Below are 25530 nucleotides of genomic sequence, written 5' to 3'. Positions count from 1 at the left end.
CAAGAACCAGAGTTTGTTGCCACGTGTGGGATTTGCAGGGCTGCTGGGAGGAAGGCAGTGGGCTCTGTTGGGGTGCCAGTCTCTGGTGTTCTGGTTGATGAGGTTCTCCCTGTTATTTGCCCCTTCATCAGTCTTTGTGCTCTGCAAACTTCCTCTGTAAGGATTTTAGATTTCAGATCATTAGTTTTCTCCCCTTTTTTCCTCTCTTATTTTTTCTGCCTGCAGATTTTATCGGTAATTATTTTTCTCCTGGTCATTGTTCAATAATGTCATGCTTAATAAATAAACCCTGCTGGAATACATTAGAAACATATCTTCCCAATGACAATTTCCTGTTTATAACTACATCTGGAGACTAATGTAACTAACTTAACTCACACTTTCTTCTATTGCTTCACTTTCTTAAATATAATGGCATACAAAACACAGATGCTTTGTCTACTTGGACAAGCTGCATTTTTTGTAAAATATTGATCATCCTTAATTTCATCTCACTTGAATTCTCTAGTTCTTGAACTGGATTTCTGCTTTTTGACAGTGGAGACGTGGTAGGGTCAGTTTGTTCACCCTTTTTTTAGAATTGGCACAGAGCTGTCTTCTGGAACTTCCTCAGTGTTCTAAGTGTTGACTACTTGGAGCAGGCTCTGGTCAGCTGTTCTAAAACTTGTGCAACTTATTCACATCACTTAGTTTAAAATCTTTTTCTCTAAACCTTCTTTTCTTTAAAAGCTACAACTGTTTTCATGTAGCTGTTGTTTGAGGTTCTGAGATGATTGCTGTTGGAAAATCAAGCATTCCATCATCACTCTCAATACATACCATGAGTTTAATGCAGTAAAATCAAATATTATTATTTCTGCTTTCTCTTCACTCATGCACAGAAAGACTCATACAGGGCTTTATGCAAAAGGACACTTCCAGAAGGTCAGGATTTGCTCCAGTTGCAGGCTGTTTCGAGCTGAGTTGTGCCCCAGGGTTATTTGTTCCATGGGCATCTTTCTGGGCACCATTGAGAATTGAGACATCTAAACTGTGCAGGTGATCTTTGGATTTTGTACTCATTCCATTTAACCTGACAAAGTGCACAGTACTGAGAAAAGGGATCACACATGTCCTCAAAGTCCCCCCAGTGAAGGGACATCAGGAAACTACAAATCAGAGAGGAAAGCTGGCAGAGTGCAGGTAGTGAATAAAATGAATGATCTGAAAATTATCTAAAGACACTTTATGTTTTATATTCATGCTGGGAAAAAAATCTGGGCTAATAAAGCAGTTGTTGCTCTATATTTTTTCCTCTTTAAGCACAGACTTAAAAGGCTAAATTTGCAGTATAAAATTTGGGACAGATTTTGTGTGGTTTAATGAGTGATTTTTATCAAATAAAATTATTTTTTTCTCTGTAGTGAATTTTAATTGCCCTTTAAACATCAACAACAACATCAACAGATGTTGGCCAAAATGCTGTAAACCAGCAACTAAGACTTTTAAAATTTTCTATAAAATTTTCTATTTTCTATAAAATTTCTTTTAAAAAAAATTTGAAGATGGATATAGAATGGCAGACCTTAATAAAACAGGGATTCATGTGTATTAAAAGTGTATATAGCAAGACATGGGCTTGAAGTTAAAAAGGCAAATGGGAAAAGGATGTGTTGCAAGAGGTATATACATGATGCTGAAGAGGCAGAACTAGAAATTGTATTTTCTTGACTCTCAACTAATTGGTTTACACTAGTAAGTCCTCCTGTATGCATCTTTATAAAATATTTGGCCAGTGACTGTAGCAGTTCTGGATGTTGCCATGCAAAATAGGTATTTATACTTAAGAGGTGGTTTTGAGAATGGCACGGGGTGGTTTTGATTGGGGATAGTTGTTTGGGGGTTTTGGGGTGGGAGGGTGCTGCTTGTTTCACCAAGAGTGTGATACTCATCAGCTATTGGGGTGCACAAATCAGTAATGGAGGGTCTGGGTAAGTCCTGAGACTGTGTGAAGTTAATAGGATTAATTATAAATTAATGTTTAGCTATTAAAAGTCCAATAAGTGTGCCATCAAAATGAGGAATAAAATTGGGAGGAAGGGAAAAACAGGTTCATTCTGTGCTTTTAGGGTTATTCTCCAAATGAGTTAATAATTTGCCATGAGTGAATCTGCCCATAACCAAATTAAATAAAAGAGTCATACTGTGTAAAGCACTTGTGTTATGGGAAGATTTTCCAAGTACTAGTTGGGAAAGGATCAAAGCTAAAATCCAAACCCTGAACTATCACTTACCTGAAGAATTAGTTGTAATCAGGGTTTTTAAGGATGTGTGGTAGAGATGTCAGCTGGCTGCAGCCAAGCACTTCTCAATCACAAGGCGATTCAGGCTTGTGTCTTCCAGGTCTGATAGGACAGCATCCTTGGTGACTCCCTGGATTCTTGGTGGCACTAAAAGCCCTTGTCCACACTGACTTCTGACACAGAGAATTTGTGCTGGTGGGGAATTACACACCCACTTTATTCTTGAATGGGAATGTTGGGGATAATGTGTTCAAACATAGGGCCCTGAGGCAGAGATTCCAACTCCTGGCCTTTCATTGATCATCTTCCTTATTTATGCATCTGAAAATGCCATTCCAGGCTGTCAAGGGCTTGATAGTAAAAGGGCAATACTTTGCTCTAGTGACAGAGCAAGATACGGAGCGATCACATATATTTGCTAAGCAAGGTATCCAAATTTAGAACACTTCTTAACTGTCTTGCCAGAGCAAATTTGAGATACTGCGCTGATTTTATAGGCGGTGTTCATGAAAGACGGAAAGAAAAGTGTGGAAAAAGATGGAAAATGTATTGAATAGGACATTGGACCCAACCCAGTTATATGAAGTGCTGTCTAACCATCATCTAGTGTGCTGCAGGCAGTTAATTCTGAGAATAAAATAGATCAAGTACTTCTTAGGTGCTGGCAACTGCTGTGCTTTCAAATTGACCCTGTGACTGTTGGAAAATCTTAAAGAAACTTCTGGAAGTGCCCTCCATGTGCAAGCATGGAAGTGAGTTTAGAACCAGGCAGCTGCTAAACTGAAAGTGTTCATGTTTCTGCTGCTCTCAGAGAAATCTCATGCAAAAGCTTCAATTAAGTGCATAAAAAGCAGATAAAAGTTTCAGGGGAACATGCTAAGTAATTTTTAAATACTTCTTCCTGAATTTTAGGAGCACAGTTAGAAATGCTGGTCTGTGCCCAACTGAGACTCTTGGAATAGTTGGTGTTGTTTATGGGAAGCTTATTGAAGAAGGAAGGAAACAACTTGAGGTGGAAGGAGTTGAGAGAAAATGAGAATTAATAAAAACAAATAAACTTACTATTAATGTGATTGCTGTTGTGCTTTTTGTGTTTCAGTTTGCAAGGCACATCAAGAAATCTGAGGGCCAAAAGACACCAAAAGTTGAGTTACAAATCTCAATCTATGGTGTGAAAATTCTAGATCCAAAAACAAAGGTAAGAAACTTACCTGGGGTTTTTTTCATGCTAAACTGGTAAATATTTGTTTCACTGGTTTTAAGGTTTTCGTTGTTTTATATTTTTAAAGCATTATAACAAAAACCATTCTACTGATGGCAAAAATCTTCTAAAATACATTATTTTGTTACAACACCTGATGACAATCTCCCAAGAGGGTACAGGATAGTTGTGAAGGCAACACTGTAGCTAATGTGGCATTCAATTTTCATTCAAAAAAAAAAGTCCTACGACTTTTTAAGTTTGAGGAAGATGAAAACAATGAGCTAAATAAATGTTAATACTGCATATGATAAAAACCTTTCCATGGATATGTTGAAGATTGAATTGGGAATATTCTTTTGTTTCTGCTTCTTAATTAAGGAGTAACTGCTGCACTCAGCAGTGGCAGTGCTTTTTCTCAAGTGGTAGCTGTAGTTCAAAACTAGAGATGCTTGCAGCCCATTTTTATTTCAGACTCTTTACACAACCAGAACTCAGCAGTTCATACATAAGCAGAGGGAACAAGAAATATCCCATGTCAACTTTAATCGGAGTTTTTGTATCTTCCTTATGCCATAGAGCAGATGGGGTTGCTAAACACCATATCCTGGCAAAAACTGCCTTAAAATAACACTTCAAAATGCCAAAAGATCTTAGCCTTCCTGCAGGGATTAACAGAAAACTGTGGGATATATGTCTGAGGGAGTAGGAACATTCTAATCTCTTAGCAATGTTGTTATTACAATCAAGTAGTAATCAACTGTGAGCAGTCTTTTTATCTCCCCCACCTCGTTCCTTGTAGCTGCAAGTAAATTTCAGTCGAATTTTTCTTCTTTTTACACAGCTTATAAAATGCTTCAGGAACTACAGTTTCATGTTATCAGCACTTATTAGTCTTTTTTGCAGTATTTTTTGAAACAGAGCGCTTCAGTGTGTTACAGGGGAATATTGGGATTTAGTCACCCAGTGACTATTAATGGCAGTAGGAGCAGGAGGCCAGCTCATACATCAGGACCTGATTCTATACTTGGCACTCCAAAAAAGGCTTATAGAGAAGTGGTTCTGTCCTTAAATGATATAAAATAATTATATGGATCTGTAAACCTCATAGTGCCAGGGCAAGCACAAGTTATTATTTCTGTGTGTTAAAGAGCTACCACAGGGCAGAGATTTGGGACATGGGAGAAATAGAATATTCAGAAAGGCTGTAAAGACTGAGAAAATGAACTCACTTGGGGCAAGGGGAAAAGATTGCCCATAGAGTGCATTTTTTTGGCTATGTGGTTGTGTGCAGAGCGGGCATGGCCTTGTTTATGGGCTTACGGCAAGCTGGGAACCCCAGTGCTGTACAGACTTCTTTTTTTTTTTCAATAGATAATAGTTCACATCTAAAGGACATATTTTCCTTTAAAGCAAATACTGCTTTCCCATGTAATAAGCCAAATAAAATAAAATACCAAGAGGAGACTTGTTGAAGAAAAACAACAAAAAATATTTGAGATAGTTTATTTCAGTCTTGTCAAGTTCTCGCAGTGGAAGAGCATTGCCATTGCAACTTCTTAAATAGCTAGAACTTACTTTTTAATGGAAAATTAAATACAGTAGCAAAAATGTACAAATAATAATGCTTAAAAGCTGCTTATGTGGCACCTCAAGTAAACAAATATTTGTATGTCAAGACTTGTTTCTCTTTATTTGGTTAGCAAAGTAATTTTATTTCTATTTTTTATATTTAATGTAGCAAAGCAAGGACTGTAAATCCATTTTAACAAACCTTGGGAGATGATGAAATTTAAATATGTGCACCTGGAAAAAGAACAGATTATTTTACATAATCAGGCCCTAAATAAATTGCAGAGAGATGCAAGGTAAAATCAATTTTCTAGAGCAGAAATTACTTTCTAAATAAACACTTCCAGATAAATGCTGTCCAAATAAAAGCTTCCTATTTACATTCAGTAAAAACAGGAGTGCTTTTTAGTAGATGAGTTTGCTGATTTCTACTACCCTTTAAGTCCATGTTTTGGTGCTCTCATGTACAGTAAGAGACATTCCAAAATGTTACTGCAGCTGGCCTGCTGTGGAGGAAATCCAGAGCTTTCCTTTGTGCATCCTTATCCTGAGTGCAGTAATTTCTTAAAAATTACCTTTCTGTTTGCTTGCAGGAGGTCCAGCACAACTGTCAGCTCCACAGGATATCCTTTTGTGCTGATGACAAAACTGACAAGAGGATATTTACTTTCATATGCAAAGACTCAGAGTCAAATAAGCACCTGTGCTATGTGTTTGACAGTGAGAAGTGTGTAAGTACTGGGGACACTGCAGGGCTCGAGGTCACTGTGCTGCTGATGGCTCTGCCCTGAAATGAGGTGGGAATGCTCATAAGAGACAGCCTGCCTTTTACCTGGGACACAGCTTTTCATGCCACTATGGTGTCTTGCAACTTAGATGTGTTAAATGAAGGCAGAGTCTCTTCCTTCAGTGATCTGAGGTGGTTTTCTGGGATAATTTCCCTTGCTTGTGCCTGCTGAACATCCTGGGGGAAGCATCTGCAGCACTCTGAGAGCAGGCTCCATCCCACCAGGCTTGGGATGTTTGCACAGCTGTTTGCTGTGACCACTGCAGCTCTGGGGCTGAGATACCCTTGCAGGCTTTTCTGCTGATGTGTCTGTCTCTGGTTTTAGTGTTGGGGGTTTTCTGTGTTGTTTGTTTGTTGGGGTTTCTGTTATTTTATCACAGCAAGGCTCTCCCTTCTTTTTCTACCCCTTTCCCTGCCATATGTCTCAAGTTTAACACCACAAAGCACTCCCAGAGAACTCATTGCACCAAGCACTGACATTCTCTGGGTCTGAGACAGAACAGTTCCTCCTCACTTTATTTACTTTCTCTGCTGAAGTTCTAAGTGAGTGGTGTATCCATGTGTTCAACTTTTACTGGTCCTGCTTTGGCATCACTTGTTTCTGAAACCTTGGTGTCCTCCATCAGCTTCCTGTAGGCTTATTTTACCCCATCATTTTTGACATAGATATTCTGCACTGACTGTATAAACTTATCATACCATAGCATATGAGTCAGCACAGAACTAGTAAATTATTGCACTTTGCACATACAAATGCAATTTCTTTGGATTTTTTCCCTGGATACATGTAGTTGAAAATAGTTGAGCAGATAATAGAATACTGCAGTTGTCTGCAGTATTCTGAGTGAGCTTTTATAGTAGTCACTAAAATAAGTGTTGAAATCCAGATTTAAAATCAATGGGGGTCAAAATATCCCTTGGGATAAAAACATTTTTTGATTAAATCAAAAAGACTTTCTATAATGATTGAACGGGCTGTATTTGCTTCAGTAATCATCAGGAAAGCCATTGTGCAGTATGGTATCTGTGTTTGTGGAAATTGAAGACATAATTTATACTGTCCAGGCTCCTTTCTTTATCCAAAGTATTTTTACATTCTTTCAAAGTATTTTGCCAGGGTATTTTGCTGAGGGGTGCTTGTGGTCTCCTTTGTAGTATTGGCTTCATGGTGGATGTGGCAAAGCCTTTGGGTATGATACATGGCATAAAATACTGTGTGATCTTCTGAAATGAAAGGAGCTCCAGCAAGTATTCCTAATGCACTAATTTCAGTCTTATGTTTTATGTTAAGGCGGAAGAGATAACTTTAACAATTGGTCAAGCATTTGACTTAGCTTACAGGAAATTCCTGGAATCCGGAGGAAAAGATGTTGAAACAAGGAAACAAATTGCAGGTTTACAGAAAAGAGTAAGTTCTGAATTATATTGTTCTTTTTAAGAGATAAAAGTACTTGCTGCTGTGTTTGTATTACCTGCTTTTAATGGAAGCATAATTTCCAGCATTATTCTCAGATTGCAAAGGTAAAAAAAAGACTAAAAAAAAGTGTTAAAAATATTTTATGTTTTTCTGTCCTGCAAGGACACTAAAAAGCAAGGTTGAAATATGGAGGATACTGAAATTTAATTACGTTTTTTAGTCAGATAACAAGTTCAACCTTAATTCTGAATCACCAGATCTCTAATGAAATTTATGCTCAGTGAATACTGTTGCTGAAATCCATGACTATCCCAATAGATGTTGAATAACCACTTGCTTTGTAGATTCAAGAATTAGAAACTGAAAATGCAGAACTGAAAAATAAAGTTCAAGATTTGGAAAACCAGTTAAGAATAACACAAGTGCACGCATCTCCAGTAAGTACACAACGTTTCTCTTGTGTCTGAAGCCACTCTGTGTTTATAATCACTTTATGATCATTAGGAGCATCCCTGCTGTCCCAGAGATTGCCATTAACATGCAGTGATCAGGTATCACGTCTGTTGGAGGCAGTGTGGAACTAGCAGTGACAGTGTGACGAGCCAGCAGAAGTGCCAATCCAGCTGTGGCTCCTCCATACCTATTTGTTGCTGCCTAAGGACAGTAAATGCTCACTCGAGTAGAGATCTGAATGTGCCAGCTGAGGGTGAAAAATGTTCTGCTCTGAAAGGATTTGGTTCCTAAATGCCGCCTGGGAGCTCCCCACAACTTTGTCACAAGCAGTTGGTTACCTGTGCCTGACAGTCTGCCTGCCAAGGAGTCATTGATCTTGGGAACTAATGCTGGGTGCCAGGGAGAGAGGGGAAAAGGGGGGTTCCTGCCTGGAAATTCCAGCTGCTCTGCAGCTCCTGCAGATGATCAGGAGAGAAGCTTGTTTACATTGCTGGCTGGCACTTCCCTGACACCCAGGCAGGACCTCCAGAAATGCAGGCTGCACTGCAGACTGTAGGACCAGGACTCCCCTCTTCTTACAAGTGTGTTCCACCTGCACAGCTTCAGGCAGCTGTGACCATAAATCACATTTCTTAATGTATCTGTGGCAAAATCTTAGAACGAGAGGAGCTGCTTTTCAGCTGTGCCTTTTGGACTGCCTTGTTCCTGCCCTGAATGTCCACCATTTCCCCTTCAATGGATGTTCAAAAACAAGGGCAGAGTAAAAGTCTATTTGCAGTGGTGCTGACAGTTTCTCAGCAGTGTCTGTGCACCCTTTATGTTGATTAGATGGTTGCTCCCATGAGGGACTGCCATTTCATTTCACTGAAATCTACTTAGAGGAGAGAGCACCATAAATTATAAATAATGTGTAACAACCACAGTGAACATTTTAAATTATGAATATCTTCTCGCTTATGAAGCATTCAGTGATAGGTAATCAATTTTAAAGCTAGATTTAATATCAGGTTAGTCAGCTCTTTCATCTTTTATTTTTCCTCAGTTGGGATGGTAGTTTGTTTTTATTTATGAATACAATAACTAAATGCATATTTGAATGCAAATAAATAGATTCTTAAATCCATTGCAATCAATTATTTTCTTTCATTTAAATTAAAGACCTTTGTCATTTCATTCAGAAAAAAAAAATTAAAGAAAATTATTAATAATGCCCAAAAAATATTCAGTAGTTTGTGATTTATTGTGTCTTTTAAGACAATGATGTTGCATTCCATAGTAAAGAGTTAAGATCTAAATTTGTTAATTTGCTGGCCACTTGTAAACTCTATCCCTAGAAGGTGTTTTATTGTTAATTACTATTGGTACAGTGAATAAGCATATTGCTTAAATAGAACGTGTGCTGCAGTGAAACTATAGAATATTGATAATTATTGATATCAATTAATTCATTTCAATAATCGCTGTTGGCTATTAATTTGCACTTATTTTATTGCTTTTTTTACTCCTTAATCTTTAAAATGAAAGCCTCAATCATTTCCTGTCACAAAAGTTTAAAATTGCAGTAAGAGCCACCTCAGAGCCTGTTCAACATCCGCACCCATTCTGACACGAAATACTCCAAATATATATAAAATAAAATGGATGAGTGGAGCAGGGGGCCCAGGGCTGGAGCTCTCTGTGTCCTGGAGGTGCTGGCTCCTCCCTGAGCACGGTTCTACAGCCTCAGCTAACTGGATCCTGCTTCGAGCAGGAGTTTGGATTAAGCTCCTTTCCTTTTACAGGATTCTTCCATCAGTTGTGCAGCCAAAAATTCAAACGAAACAAAACCAACCAACCAAAACCAAGCACATTTTTCGGAAAACTTCTTGCTCAACTCCAGCAGTTCCCACCAAGCACTATCAGCTTTGGCTCCTTACCAAGGGGCAGCTGTCAGGCAGGTCCTGTTTGAGCAGCTCTTGTGGAGATGGGACATGGGAGCTCTCAAGTGTGCTGCTGTAGGAATAACTGCACGTCACAGCAGCTGCTAGAGAATGATGAAGGAATGGACTGGCGAGGCTGACAAGTGACTTCAGTGATAGAAAAACAAGCATAAATGTTTTCAGGGCAGTTTGAGTCTGTTAAAAGGATTATCAGTCAATGTGCCTGGAATAGCAGTAAATAAAAACATCTATCTCCTTTTTTACTACGTGAGCAACAAATATGTATGAAGGAACAAAATTAGAAATAATTCATAAGACAATTGATTGCCTGTTATAGTTTGCAATTAAATTTTTTCACTTTTCATTCAAATCAACTATAATTTCAAGTATGATTCTGCAAAGTCTCAATTTCTATCAGAAAAAAGAAGGGGTGCAAAAATTTCTTTCTCCCTTTTTCCACATAATTTCTGTAATGAAGAAGGTCCCTTTAGTTTTAAACTAAATAATTGGAGATTTTTTTTCTGAATTAGACTAAAAATATCTGTACTGCTGCTGCTCTGTCTTCAAAATTAAATAACAGATCTATATTGTGATTATTTTGTCAGAGTAAACTTTTCAGATCTGCTGATAGTATTTTCTGAAATAAAATAGCATAAATGAATCTGAATATCCAACATGGGAATAATACCTTGTTTGAGCCCCTTTCTAAGCACTTTTGCATGGATGGGGGAAAGGTTCCTTCCATTCAGATAGTCTTAGTATTACGTGCTGTGAACATAAGAGAATTGTTCCTGTGATATAGAACAGATTTATTAAACTATAAGTTTTACATTCTTTTGCATTTTTCATATCACACTGTTGAATTATGCAGAGATGCCAGTTGCCACAGCAACTTTCTGAAGCTTTTCTTAGACATAATAAACATATTGATTTATTTATATTTTTTTAAATCTTTTACCGGCTGGAGCTCCTTATCTGGCAGTCCTGCTCTGAGGTTTAGGGAAGGGATTGTTCGCTGGTCAATGGAAAGTGTAAGCCTTGATCCTTGACACCTAATGTGATAAAAGAACACATGCCTTTAACTGGCATCACAGCAGTTTGGAAAGAAATGTTCCCTTTCAGAAGCCAACTACAGAGGGTTAAAAGTTGCCTCTGTTTGTGCTTAAGCAGTCCCTTGGATTTCCATACCTTGTGCTTTCCTCTTTGTGTTTGGTTGTTTGCATGCAGTTTGTGTTCTCTCAGTGTCTGCAGGTGTGCTCAGGTGCCCTGCCTGTCCTGCAGGCTGTTGAGCCCCTGCTGCTGTGCTCAGTGCATGGCCACAGCAGGCAGCAGCGGATGCAGGGCTGCAGCAGCCCCTGCAGCAGCAGGGAGATGAAACAGGGAGCTCCTCCCAGGCAGGGCTGCTGCAGGGGTGGCCTGCACAAACACACAAACACACAAACACACAAACACAGCAGTGGGAGCACTGGCAGCGCCCTGCGCCGGGGCCGCCTCTCCCTCCATCCCGGTGAAGCCAGGGGCTGGAAGCAGCTGAGTGTCAGGCTGCCCCTGGGAGCGTTTTCCACCCCCAGCAGAGGAGACCTAGGGGCTTGTAGGATTCATTGCACTCTAGAGTGACACCCTGCTGTGACAGACAGCACCTGATGTCACTGCCATGCCGTGTATGTTGAGATACTGTTCCAGGACAGAGTGCCTTTCCCACCTGGCAGTGACTGGGAAGCCATGGTACCATCTGCACGGAGTGCCAGTCTCTAATTTCTTTTTCCTGCTTCTGAGGTGCATTGATTTTGGTGTCTTTAATCATTCTAGACACAATAGTCTTCCCCCTAGTTTTTAATGAAATGAAGAAGGGAGAAAACACTTTGGGAAATTTCAAGTGCAGCAGGGGTTTTTTTTTGTATTATATCACTGACCCTTGACATTGTTGTTTATTTGTGTTGTTTGGTGTTTTTTTTTTCTTTTTCTTTCTTTTTTTTTTTTAAAAAAAAGCATGCCAATTCTGCTCTTCCTGACAGCTCAGTCTTCTGATTCCCAGATCATTTTCCCACAGGCAGGACCCAATTACGTTTCCTGTTTTCACTTCAGTATCAAAAGAAAATAGAATGTGAGAGCATCTTTAACTGTGGAGGGATAACTTGATATGTGTATGGTTTTAAGCATCTGGTTCACTGCACATTAAAAAAAAAATTGTTTCAACATGTTTCATTTCTAAGTAGATACATCCAGGCTGTCATTTGAAATAAACTTTTCTAACTTCCTGTTGTCACCTAAAATAGGTTTGTAGCCAAATATGAAATAAAACCATTTGCTCAGGATCAAATGTAAGACTACCAAGACTTAAAATTCAGATCCTATTTTACTTCAAAAATGTTTTAAAAACATTTTGTCTATGGTTTCACAAACTACAGACAACAAGTGATGTGCCAGGCTGGACTTCAATATGTGGCTTTATTGACAGATTTACTTCTCTAAGAGGAGTTGGCCCTGTGCTCACATATTCAATTCTTGGGTAGTAGTGTTGAACATGTTCTTTGCAGAACATAAATACGAAATACTAATACAAATAATGAAACACCTTAATTTGCTGAATCTTCACATCAAAATGTGTACAAATTGATGACTTATCCGAAAATCCATGCATGGTCTGACTGAAGGAAGAAAATGCAAGCAGTGGACTATAGGCTTAAAACTTCATTTTAAGCACAGAATCAAAAATATTTTGAGTTGATAATTTCAGAAGAGAGAACGTTTTTCCAGCTGAAATACCTGTTACTAATTGTTTTAATTAAATTATGTTTTAAGTAATAATAGTGAATTGGAATATTAGGGAGTTTATTTTGAGTCCTCAGTTGCGCTATTAAAAACCAAAAAATAATAATAAAAAACCAACTTGCATATGAAAATTAAAAGTAGTAATAATTAAAAAATTGAGGGATGACTTTTCTCTCTCCAGTTTATAAGTAGTGCAAGTTAAAGGCTTGTTGGGATGTACAAAGGGAAATTCAGTCTAAAACTGCTTTTCTGATGATTCTTTCTAGTATTACAGCTTTTTGCATGCCAACTAAGGGCTTATTTGAGGACATATTTTAAAATAATACTGACAGTGAAATGGGTGCAAAATAAATGATAGTGTAATGCAGTTACCTACCCTTTGCATTTTTGCAGTGTGTAAATGGGTGAAAAGCATTGACAGCAATCAAGTCCTGCTTTTGAGGGATACAATTGCTGTCAGGATTCTCTCCTTGCTTGGTTATTAGCATCACTATGAAAATTTTCTGTAGCTGCTCTAAATCTAGCCATATGGCGAAATCAACATCAACATAATTTAGGTGCTTTTTCTGTCAGTTTATAAACTCTATGGGAAAAATAAAATTTCTTTTTGAACCTATAAAAGAAGCCATTAAGGCAATGAGATCATAGTTGGAAATGAAAGAGAGAAAACTGATTTATATAATGAAATACTTTTGCATAAAATATGTTGTGAAAGTTGAACATCAAATTATCAATCTTCACGCTTTTTCTCTCAGGATATTGTAGCTAATTAGATTTACATTTGCTCAGCAATTCAGTAAATAATAAACTGCTTAGTGATCTTTTTTCTGCATTGGAGTTGATGGTTTTGAGCAGTCCTCCCAGAAGTTTGAGCAGTTAGTCCCTCAGATGGCCGTGTTTACCAGTGCAGAAGTGTTATGCAACAGGAGCTATCAGTTTTTTTGGTGTCCTGAGTGGCTCTGTCGAGGACATGCAATCCCAAATTAGGAGTTTCCTTAGCTTGCCTCTCGAGCTGCACTGTCATGTGCCATGGGAAGTGTTGGCATGGAACATTTCCTTTGTCTCACTCCTTTGCATGCACTGCTAAAGTTCCTGTGGCTTGTGTATCTGTTGTTTACTTCTCATCTGTTTTAGTGGCTTGGCAATGCTTTAATCTCTGATCTTTTGCATTTGGTCTTGATTATGTGAGGACCATTGGATTCTCATCTTGTTGTTTGCCTGTGGGGACACTGCTCCAGTTTGTACCACGGGAGGCTTTGGATGCTGCTGCAGTGCCAGTGCAGCCTCCAGAGCTCAGCAGCCCTGGCAGAGTGGGTTCACAGGTGTCCTGCTTGCTGCTGTTCCCACTGCCAGTGCTGCCCAGCGCTGCCAGGCTTCCCTGGGAACGCTGAAGTGTGGGGCAGCAGGAGCAGTGTTGGGAGAGGCAGCCCCGGGAGGATCGGTGTTCTCCGTGCACCATGAGTGTTACCAAACAAGCAGTGTGCAGTACCTGTCCCTACATGGAGGTGCTGCAAACCCCTCCAGTTTAAAGCAGAGCATTAAAGATACTGATTTAGACCTCTCCTCCAAGGTTTTGTTGTGACCTAGAAGCACAGGCCAGCTGCCCCAGTGACCCTCACTGGAAAGCTTTACCACGCTCATGGGAAAACCCCAAGATAGGCATTGGAACTGTATGCAGATTTCAAAAACCCTTTTGGAATGTATTTATGCATATCACTTGATTACTGTTTCTACCAAGATTGCCAAGAGGGAAAATGTACATTTTTGGTTGTTCAGTTTTGGGGGTTTTTTTGCCTATCTTCAGCTTTTTTAGATTTATAATATTCTGTGTTCAGTTGTTTGAGCACTTCTTCATGAGGGTATAAAATTCTGTTACATTTATGGTGTTAAAGAAAATGAATTTGAAATTGCCTATGGCATATTTCATGTCACTGAAAAAGTACTAAATGAAGTGAAGCTGTAGCAGTTAATTAATGAAGCTGATAATTTATGAATTAGTAAGTTATGGATTACTGAGTGTCCTTAGTAGTCCCAGATCTCAGGAGATGAGCAAGTTCTTGACTAAATGCAAAATTTTTGATTCAAGGTCACTCACCATTCCCTGGAACATCACTGCAGTTATCCACTGTGGTGGTTCTGTATAATACCAATTTAAGTGTTCTAAGCAACAAAACCATTTTCTAATTTATTCTCATTCACACTTAGGTAATTGCTATGTGGGTATGACACAGAGATTGCATTCAGGGTCTAGGGACACCTTTTAAAAAGAAACAATTTTGAAGTGATTTCCTGATTAATAAAATCTCAATCACATTACATTTTCTAGTATGATGCGGCACAAGAGTGCATCTTCAGCACCATTCTCAGTAGAATGGGTCAAAAATAAATCCTTTGCTGGCACATATATACATCTAACCTTAAAAGAGACCAAGTCCACTGAACTAGTATGACAATTTCATGAAGTATCATTTCTTGTTGTTTCCTTAGGTTAATGGATAAAGCCCAAATTGGAACACATTGTATTAATGCCACTGTTACTACAGGTCTGAGTGGGAACCTCAGACAAAACACAGTTCCTATATAAATGGCAATCTAATTATTATTTCCTTCCTTTATAATTTGGTGTAAGATTGTTAATTTTCAGAAGGTGCACCCTTTTCAGGTTGTATTCTTTAGAGTGAGGGTCTCTCCCTTTCTCCCCCTGCACTTGTGCCGCTGGTGCTGTTCCCTGTTCTGCACTGTGGAATGCACTCCCTGCTGCCCTGTGGTGTCTGTGGGCTGCTCGGAGCAGAAAGCCCTGCAGGTCCTTCTGGCCCATGGGATGAGATGCAGAGCAGCACTCCCAGCACCTGATGGGTTCTGTGCTGCTCTGCAAATGAACAATTCCTAGGGAAAATTCATTTCCTGAGCAGGTGCGTTCCCAAAACTGTTGTAGGAAGCTGGCACCCCATATGGTGTCCTAAGTGTCACTGGTGAGACCTGTGACTGCTCTGCTTCAGGGCTCAGATGACACCAGGGCTGGATATTCTGGTTTGGTGTTAAATTTTTCCATTGCCTGGATCTGATAAATGTTCATCATCCTCATGGCTTTCCTGCTTGGTGTCCTACGTGCATTTTGCTGCTTTCTGTGTGATTTTTCACGTGACATCCATGCCTTCTTATGAAAACTACCTATCCTTTGCTGTTTTGCATTTCAGGAGAGTGTTTGGCTTTCTCAATTACACTGTATTTAGTCTTTTTGAGCATTTATTATTCCAAGGGCTGGGGTTTTTTCCCATAGTTATGTATAGCAGCAAGGATTCCATGGCAGTACTGCACAGTAGCACTGCAACTCTTCTCCCTGTAGTCTGGTGGCACTCTTGAAATAATCAAAATTCTCTCCTGGAGGTTTTTTGATTGCTTTTTTAATTGATTACTATTCCAAACCCTCCATTTCACAATTCCAGTATGGAAATTTTGGAAGTTGGGATGAAACTTTTTTTTCTTTAATGCTGAATTGCAAGTTTTGAGTAGGGAATTTTGTCTGTTGTTTTGCTATTCTCAAGTATGGCATTGTTACTACATTTAGTCACCTGTACCCTTAGGCAGGTTAATCTGTAAAGTGAAGAAAGAAGCTGAGACACATTTTGAAAGGATATGAAATGTTTTGTTTTCTACTTAACACTGAAAAAATGGTTTAAAAGAATTGATTGAATCCTGCTCTACTGAGTTATGCAAACTTCTAATGGAATACCCATTGTGTAACTACAAAGGGAGCAAAAGCAAGCTTCAGAATTCTTGCTGCACTCATCTGCCACTGCCTCAGCCTGGCCCAGCCACGGGGGTTTAGGCAGGACACCTCCAGCCCAGGTGCATTCCTGCCTTCTCCATGTGGAACCCTTGGCTGTGGCCAAGAACTTTCTACACAAATGTGCAATCCCTTCTGTTTAAGATCCAAAGATTAAGGTGTCCACTGAAGATTTTAGTTCAATAATGAGCTGTTCTTTCAGCATTTTTGGGATATAAATGGTTGATTTTCCTCCTTTAGAGAAAAGTCTGACCTGTGCATTAACCAGCACAGTAACTCTTCTCCCCGGACTTGTGCCTACCTGCAGATTTACAGTGCAGATGTGAGAGATTGCTGACACCTTGCTGGATTTAGATGTTTCTTAGTATCACACACACACACACAATTGGAAAGATGTGATTTCAGTTTATTTGGTGTGATAGTCAAGGATCAAGCTGTCTTTGTTCCAGTTGGCACTGGGTTAGCTCTTAATGTGCATACTCTTATATATTGTTTTGAAGTATTTTCAAGTTCTGTATCTTGTAACTATAGCTCTGAACAGCAAGCTGCTGACAAGCTCTTTTGAAATATGAAATGTGTTGCTTTTTTTCTTCTTTCCCTGACGTTACCACGTTCTGTTCCTCAGAATGTTTTCTCTTTCTGTGATTCCTTTTCAGCTGCTGCACATAAAGTGTGATAATGATGAACATATGTTTCAAAGACCCTCTACTTTTTTCTGGTGTAACAATGAGGATTCACCTCCTTGTTTAGATATCTCTTCCATTACGCTAACTCCTAGGAGTTCTCCTGACTCTAGACTACCACCTGGATTGTTAATACCACCACCTTCAAAAAGTGGTCATCCAAAGCCTACCAGTGAATACAGCTGCCCAAGACCTCGTGTAATCTTGCTGTGCAAAAGCTTTTTCAGTTTTGGGTTTTTTTATTTTTGGCTTTCTTTTGTTCTCTGTTGTGTATTAACTTGTATTCAAAATGTGCATTTTGTACAGTGGCTGAAGGATAGGGCAGATGAATCTTAGGTTCTCTAGGGGTACTCTTAAAATATGGAATTTGTGACAAATTACTCTTATTTCTACAGAGATTTTTCTCTCCCATCCTCAAAACATAAATTCGTATTTTTCCAGCATGTTTAAATTAGTTCATTAATTAATGATCTCTGTTATCTGTCAATCTTTTGTTAATTTTTTTTATATGAAGGATAGTGATTCAAAACTATTCCAAAGGTCCAACTTCAAGGGCTTCTTCCCCTCATGAATTAATAGAAAAGCAATGGGGCATTAAATAACTTTTAGCATACTTTATAGAAACTGTGCAAAATGAAGGTTGAAAATTATTCTCAAATATGAAATGGGCATATTGCCTGCTTTTTCACAGTCATGTGCTTATACTCAAATTTTCTTCCATTTGCAAGTAATATTTGGCTTTATTTGGTGACCATCCTGGCTTTCTGCATGTGTTCACTAAATAAAAATGCTTCTTGGGCTGATATATGTTCAAAATACACATTTCTTAATTCACTTACAGTTTTAATTTAAAAATATCAGTAGACTCAAAAAGGCCAGTAAGTGACTTCAACAAAATGGAATGTAACTGGGAAATGAGTCTTAAGTTTGGGTTGTTTTTTTTTTGCCTAAAAGGCAAATTTATTAACTAAATTTAAGTGCTGTTTATCTGTCTTCTAGATAGCCATAAACATTTAGCAAACAATAAGATTCTCCATTAGCACGTATGATCTCCAGGACATTCTAGGATTACCCATGGAAGCTGATGGAAATGGGGGTTGATGTAAACATTTATTTATGCCCTAAACCTGATCCCACCTTCCTGATGCCGACAAAAGCCCGTCCACAATCAGAGCAGGGTTCAGATGAAGGAAGGGGTGTGCTTCTTTATTATGTTTATTTTGGGTCCAGCACACCCATTGCCCTGCTTTGAGTGGGAGCAGATGACATCAAGCCAGATGTGCCAGACTGGATTATCCTGGTTCTCTGCAGGGTCCATGGACACTAACAGGAGCCTGTGGTGTCTGAACTCTGCACTGAAATATTTCACAACCCATGATCTTTGAAATTCCAATAGTAACTCAAGTTGAGGGCAGCAAGAATTCTGGATGTGTTAGAATCTTGAAAACTGGTTCTTTTATTAAGTTAATTCACCTATATGTGAATAGCAATGACTGAGATTTTTTTTTTTTAAGGCCAAAAAATAAAAGCAACATGTTAAATGTAGATTTTTTTTTTTATTACTATGCTTCTGTATATCTGGGAAGAAATACCCCAGGTTCTTTTAGATATAGAACAGTTATAGATCTCTCTTAATCCAAATTTAAAATATGAATTCAAAACTCTAAAGAATCACAGAACCTCCAAGAAACAGGAAATGTAGGACTTGAGAGCCCACGTTTTTCCCTCTTTCAACAGTGCATTCAGAGGAAATCTGTGGATCAGTATTGCTTCTCAGCAGCCACTGCAGAGAACCCTTAGAGGGAAATAGGGGTGGTTCAGGGCTGCCTGCACACTTGGCTTAGGAATCTGTGACATGAGCTGTCCCAGGGCAGCTGCAGATCTGCAACACAGGCACTGAAGGAAGGAGCATTCCAAAAAAGGATTTATCCATGGGACTCTCATGGACAGGCAGTGCTAAGGACTACCTGCTTGTCAGGTTATCGTGTTTGTGTATTCTGAATAAAAGGATCCATGTGACTAATTTCACTTGTCCTTCAGAATTTCTGCGTGGATAGTTTGGGCAAACTGAATCTTGTTTCAAAGCTGCAGGCTTTTGCTGTGTCTGGCTGGCCTTTCTAATCCACAGGGATTTCTGTATTGTCTCAGCAATAACATGAACACGCAAACTAGTTTTGCCTTCAGCTTGTCAGTCTCAGTTTTAATCTATTTCATCCTGTGTCTTTAGTGCTCAGTGTATTTTGACTTGACTGTGCCTTGCTTGTGCCCTGAAGTAGTGGACTGGTGGCAGGAGGAATGAACCATTCCAAACCAAATATGGCTGTAGAACTGTAATAATGGGTGGGTTGGGGGTTTCTTGCTTGCCCAGTATTTTTTTGAACCCTTTCCAAATTTATGAGCCTTCAGTTTTGTCTTCGAGGACAACAGGTTTATTTTGGATATTAATATTCAATATCTCAAGTCAAGATCATTACTTATGGGAAAACACATTTAAAGCTTTGATCATACCAGTTGCTCTAACCTTTCAAATAAGAGATCATGTAAAGAAGAATTAGTAAACCAGAAATACTGGGATTGTGTCTCTTAACTCTGTTCTGTGCTCTCCAGAGCAGAGCACGTGGTTGTTGCCATATTACCTCGGCTGGGTCTCATGAAGGTGTCTGTGCTCATATGTTTGAGATAGAGAACTGCTTGTCTCAGCTTTGGCAGGTGTAACTGTGATACATTTTCAACTGAAAATGGGAAAATTACAATGCTGCTTTTGTACTGGGGAGTGTTAGCATGTGTCAGAGTCTGTACTGCCAATGCCGTTTGCTTGGTGTCTGGAGCTGGGTTTGCATGCTGGTGGTTGTTTTTAACTTTTTTTTTTCTAAATGTGACTCTTATCTGCATGCTGAAGAATTCAGTATTGTGATCTTTTTCATGTGAAACTTTGCCCTAATATTTATTGTCCTTATTGTAGGCAGGCAGTGTGACACCTAAATCACCCTCCACTGACATCTTTGATATGGTTCCCTTTTCTCCCATATCCCCTCAGTCATCAACACCTACTCGCAATGGTACACAGCCTCCTCCAGTACCCAGTAGATCTACAGAGATCAGTAAGTTCTGCAACAACTGACCTACTTTTTGCTTACATTCTTTTTTTCAATAAAGCTTCTTTAAAGTTTTACGTACGTTTTGCATGAAAAGCCAAATACAGTTTTTGGTAAATCCCATTCACTAATGCCGTTTCGTCGTTCTACCATCTCCCCAAAGTCCTTGATGTTGCTGCCAAGTCGCATTTATAAATAAACCTGGTGTGAAACTATGACATATACACTTGGAAGGAGTTGGGTTGGGGATTTTAACTTGGCTTTTCTTTTCCAGTCTCTTTTCTGTACTTCACGGAACACTTTTACTTCCTGTTAGTTCTTTCCTTGTCAAGCCACGGCTCTAGCTCCTAGAGCCTGCATTTCTGGGGAAGGCAGCAGGTGGAGTAAGTATGGTGATGGTGATGCTCAAGGGAGAGCCAAAGAAACCCCTCAAGGAGACTTGGAATGCTGTTTTCAATACTTACTTTTCATATCATGCACAGCTTTGTTCAGCTATAGTTGATGAACCTCTCTAGATCTGTCAGCCACTCCTAAAAGGTCTTCAAAAGGTTATTAACAACAGCAATTTTATTTTGCAAAGCTTGAAAGCATCTCGGGTAAGGTTCTTGACTTCACTAGAAATCCTTCTGGAGTCCAGAAAGCCTTTTTTAAAGCTTTGGGAATCCCTTGAGGGAGAGTGGGGCATGCACAAGTGATGTTAGAGGCTGTGCTGATACCAGTCTGTGTTTGCACCTCCTGTTCCTGATGCCTATTTTAGGGTGGATAAGGGACATTAATGTTATTGCCTGCCACCATATGGAGCACATTTGGGGAGACTGTGCTGTTTTGGGGCACTCCTCCAGGATGTAGAATTTTCAGCTGTGAATGGGAGCTGTGCACAAAAACAAAAATGCATTTTATAACTTCAGTCAGTGAATACTTTCCCTCCCCAAGCCCAAATCTGATGATCTGATGATCTGGTTTGGTTCCATTGATCAGAATGTCTTTCACCTTCTAAGGAGAAAGTAAAGGTTGAGACTCTTAATTTCAATAAAGAACCCTGGTTTTTTAAAAAGGGATTATTTTAAAATAATGGATTTTGTGGGATTCTCAAAAGCTCTCAAGTATAGTCAGTATTAACTATTTTCATACAATTTAAAAGAATATTAGCATATTTTGATAGAATATTAGAAAAGAACTGCTTTCTTGTGAGAATTTTATGGCTTTGTAATAAATAATTGAAAGACTGCTTCTCTGAAACTACAGGTAATATTATAAAATAGATCTAAAAGTGCATATGAAGCTTCAAGAATGGCAACTTGAATTGATTTATAGGTCATGATTTTATTTTTTTACCTATTTACTTATTTTTTTCCTGATTTCCAGTTCCATTGAAATTGTGGCTGAGTTCCACAGAAATATTGTGGGAGTCAGTCCTCAGTCTTGAGGCATCTTGAAAATTCCAGCTGTAGGAGATTTGTAATTGTTTAGGCAATGGAATTTGTGATTAAAAAAAGAAAAAAAAAAAAAAGGAAAAAAAAAAGTTGCTTATTAACAGTGATATCTGTTGTTTAAAGTAGTTTCTGCTTCTGCACTTCACTGATTTGCCTTCAGCTGAGATGTTGTAGTTCAGAGATGCCACTTCAGGGAGAGGTTACAAAGCCCAGCATGGTCTTTGTACTTTTGATCCATGCTCTTTCAGTCTGTGTCATGCTACTTTCTATGATGAAAATTTCTGTGTTCATCAGCTATTAATGCTTTTTAGCATATTTCAGAGGGTCATTGAAACAGAAGAGGAATATTTTATCATCGAACAAGGGCTTTACTGTCCCAGATGAGAAAGTTCAGCTCCCGTAAGCTCCTTCAGACTGTGCAATAATGCATTGCTTTGTGGTGTCACTGCTGGCAGTACCAGCAAGCTGGCATTTCTTTCTCCAGTAAATGTCAGAGGGCTAGCAACCAAGAGGAGACAAAGTTTCGAGTCTATTTTCTGGATCATCTTTTCCTGATCCTATCTCTACTTGCATTGTCACTGCACTCAAGCAGAGCTGGTTTGGTGAAATTACAGGGTGGTTTTGCTGGATTTTATAATTTTGTAACTTTCACCTTTCTCACATTTAGTAGTAAAGAAGGACAAAGAGGAGGGTTTGCCATCTATTTGTTAGTATCACCTCATTTATTTCTTTTGCCTTAGTGGGGCCTGTTACCCAGGGAGGGCACTTGTGTTGCTCAAGCAAAATGTGCTTTTAAAAGCCAAAATTCATCTTCCTCATCCACTGGCCATTTTGAGGATCCAGCCAAGAATAGGAGTGCCCCAGGAAGGCACGGACACTTGTAGGAGACCTGCAACAATGCCAAGCACTTTGCACTCCTCCAAGACCAAGCTCCATCAGTAATCACTGGCACCAGGATGATGGCTCAGCTCCCCATGAAGAGAAATGCCCATGGTCACAATTGTGCTTACCAGCACAATTCTTGGTTCTTCCATTGGTAACTTCCCAGAAAAAAAATATGTGGGTTGATAAATGGTACCTCTGGCTTTGCAGAGCTCACAGAATGCAGTTAAAGAAACCCAGCTTTTTAATACTAGAGGAGAGCAACCATGACCTTTTTTTTTGGAAAAACAGCTATTTCCAAGGCATTTAAGCTTTAAAAAGTGAATTAAATCGTGAGATTTTGAGTTCATATTCAGCATGTTCCAACACGGCTCCTCAGTAAATGTCTGCTCACTGCTGGCTGTATCAGGAACAGCAAATAAATGGGATTTACCTTTTCAAAGGAGAAAATGGCATATTTTTTGTACAGGAGGTTGCAGATTGGACAAATGCATGCTGGCTCTTTAAGTAGTAATTGCAACATAGTGAAATGCAACCAAAAATGCAATGCTAGAGGTTGCATGCTGTTTCTTTCTTGTGGAGTAAGGGGTTGTAAATGTTCTTGTAAGTTATCTGAATGGTCAGAATTAATTATTTTTTTTTTATTAAGGGAGGAATTAACTTATCTTTCTTGTTGGCACATTATTATTTTCATATCTCAGAAAAGAACTGGAGAGGATTATTCTCTGTTGAGTTGTTCATTATTTATTTCACACAAATGCATCATGAACAATCCAAGGTCAGAAGTGGCAGATGCAGAAATCTGCTCCAAGGTGCTCTTTTTCTGCTGATATTTAAGAGTATTTTGTCAAAGTAATGGCTGTAATAATTTCCAAAGAAAAAACTATGGAGTAGCCTGCAGCTAAAGGAAAGGCATTCTGGATTTCCTTGTCTCAGTTTATTCCAAATATTTCTTTGGGTGCTTGTCTCTGTGTGATTCATTTCTGTCATCACAGCTGCTCCATCTGGGCAAAGCATATATCAGCATAGCTGTGTGCCTGGATGAGAGCTGAGGTAGAGATTGGGATGTCAAGTGCAGCAGAAAAGCCAAATATTTGTGGTTTTGCTTAGTAATTGCTAATTTTGAATTTATCATAGAGTGCAGGTTGCTGTTCTCCAGTATTACGTGTTTGTTCTCCTGAATGTCAGGTCCCAGAATTTATTACTTGTTCATGTTATCCTGTGGTTTGAGCTGAGGATCTAAAACATCAATATTTCATGGCTTTTGAATTTGTGGGTCATTTTTGCAGCCTGTGAATTTATTTCCATCCAGAAAGGAATGAGAAAGGGAAATTATTTGTACCGTTTGAAAGGATCATTTTCAAAGGCTTCCTGGTTGCTGTTCATTGGAGAAAGAAATGCCTGTCTATGCTGCAGTAATTCTGGGGAGTATGCCAGGCAAGATATTCTCGTTATAGCTAATTTTCATGCAAATACTCTGGCCTGAAATAAAAAGTTGCCAGTTTATCCCATCTGTGTTTAAAAGTCCTCCCTCCATCACGAGTTGAGGGGACACTGGCGCACAAGCTTATGGCTGTCCCATGCAGTGGTGCAGCTCTGCAGGGGTGAAATCTCTGTGTTTCTCCATTTCACACATGTTCTCTGGCTTCTTTTCCCAAAGCAAATACCAACAGTGCTACTGAAAATACTCCATGGAACTCTGTCCCTCCCTGACTCTTAGCAGTGATGTCTCTCTTGTAACACTCAAACTTTAATCACAGAAAAGCAGTTGCTCTGTAGAGTTGTTCAGCTGAAGTGGATAGCAAGTTATGTTATAGTACCCCAAGTAACAGCTTTCCACAGAAACCCAGCTAGGCAATGCTTCTTTATTTTGAATTTGATTTTGTGCAGGGTTTACTAGGCTCTGTCATTGGAATAAGTCACACCCTGGTTGGTTTTAAATTCTGCCCTAAATACAGTATAAATTCAGAAATATTTCACATTAAAGGAAGGAGTGACATTAGAGGAGTTAAAACTTCTGCTGTTCTCCTGCTAATGAGCTCAAAAGTGCTTTCATTAACAAAAGCCCAGTAATAAGGCATGAATGAGATAATAGCCATAATATTGTACAAAATACTTGCTTTTAAAAACAGTCCTAATTCAATACAAATTAAATGCAGGAGTTCTGCCCTTCATGTTTTTTCCTAAATGCTTTCATAGAATATTTGCTAAGCCTTGGTGTTGGAGCTGTCTGCTTTCAATTGTCTGACCACAGAGAAAGCTGTCAGCTCCTTTTAAAGGTAAAAGGAAAGGAAATGGACCTACATAATGAACCATAGGCTGTTGAGGGTTATAAAGCAGAATCACTTTTTTGCCCAGTAGAGGTTAGATTGCAAGTCAAAGCTGCCTCACATCTGAAGGTTATTTGCTAGGAGCATCAGAGCATTTCAGGACACTGGTTATACTGGAGCAGACCCATTTTGGCTGTGAAAGAGGCAAAGGATGAGGGGGAACCTAATTTTTACATTAGATTATCCGAGATAATGTCTCTCTTGCATGCAGGTGGTCTGCCTTTGCCAGGAAAGACCGGATTTCTTCTTGGCTCCAGTGGACTGTTGGAATAAGGCTCTCTTATCTGGGCCATCTCCTGCTCCCTTGTGACAGTTTGTAGCTGTTTAGCCACAGTTTTTGAAATATGTAATCAATCAAGTTCTGCTCAAGTTTCTGTACTTTATGGTGGGAATTTCTGTACTTTATTGTGGGAGCAAATGATGGTGGTGGCCAGTTATTTAAGATGCCTGGTGTGCTGCCTGATAACACCTAATTGATAAAGGCAAAGCCCTGACAGATTGATATGCACAAGAACTGTTGGAGAGCCTAGAGAGCACAGGAGTAAAATTCTGCCTCTAAGGATGCCAAAATCAAGCCCTCTGCAGCTGCAGGCAAGTGCTGCACTGCTGATAACAGGACTGGGAACACTGCAACGGGGGATTGGGTCCAGCAGCTAATTGTCACCCACACCTCGGATGTTAAGGGTGAATTTCGTGCTTAACTGTCCAATCACTTCAGGGTTACTATTGCCCCCCTTACTGTCATGCTCTAAAATTAAAATTGTTTTGAGGCATGTAGAATCCATGTCAGGTTTCTTGCTAGGCAGCCATGAAAGTTAGGAGAGAGGATTTCTCCTAAAGGTTCTGGTGTTCTCTCCACCAGTGACAAGGCTGTAGAAACTTGGTTCTGTAAATTTTGCAATCAGTGGGGTTGGATT

At 39.2% G+C, this 25530-nt stretch overlaps 1 protein-coding gene across 4 annotated transcripts in view; it reads left to right on the top strand.

Moving 5' to 3' along the window:
• Nucleotides 1–25530, top strand: part of GULP1 (GULP PTB domain containing engulfment adaptor 1) — a 145174-nt gene that overhangs the window by 109069 nt on the left and 10575 nt on the right. For 3 of the 4 annotated variants that reach the window (XM_063399922.1, XM_063399920.1, XM_063399921.1), the window contains 6 exons: nucleotides 3382–3480; nucleotides 5649–5786; nucleotides 7134–7250; nucleotides 7604–7696; nucleotides 16847–17071; nucleotides 19836–19974. In XM_063399922.1, coding sequence (XP_063255992.1) covers nucleotides 3382–3480; nucleotides 5649–5786; nucleotides 7134–7250; nucleotides 7604–7696; nucleotides 16847–17071; nucleotides 19836–19974 — 811 coding nt within the window. The remainder of the gene's footprint in view (nucleotides 1–3381; nucleotides 3481–5648; nucleotides 5787–7133; nucleotides 7251–7603; nucleotides 7697–16846; nucleotides 17072–19835; nucleotides 19975–25530) is intronic. The other variant, XM_063399923.1, reaches the window with a different exon arrangement.

The sequence above is a fragment of the Prinia subflava genome, chromosome 6, assembly GCF_021018805.1.
Source record: "Prinia subflava isolate CZ2003 ecotype Zambia chromosome 6, Cam_Psub_1.2, whole genome shotgun sequence".
Lineage (NCBI taxonomy): Eukaryota > Metazoa > Chordata > Aves > Passeriformes > Cisticolidae > Prinia > Prinia subflava.
This window is presented reverse-complemented; position numbering and strand designations above follow the sequence as displayed.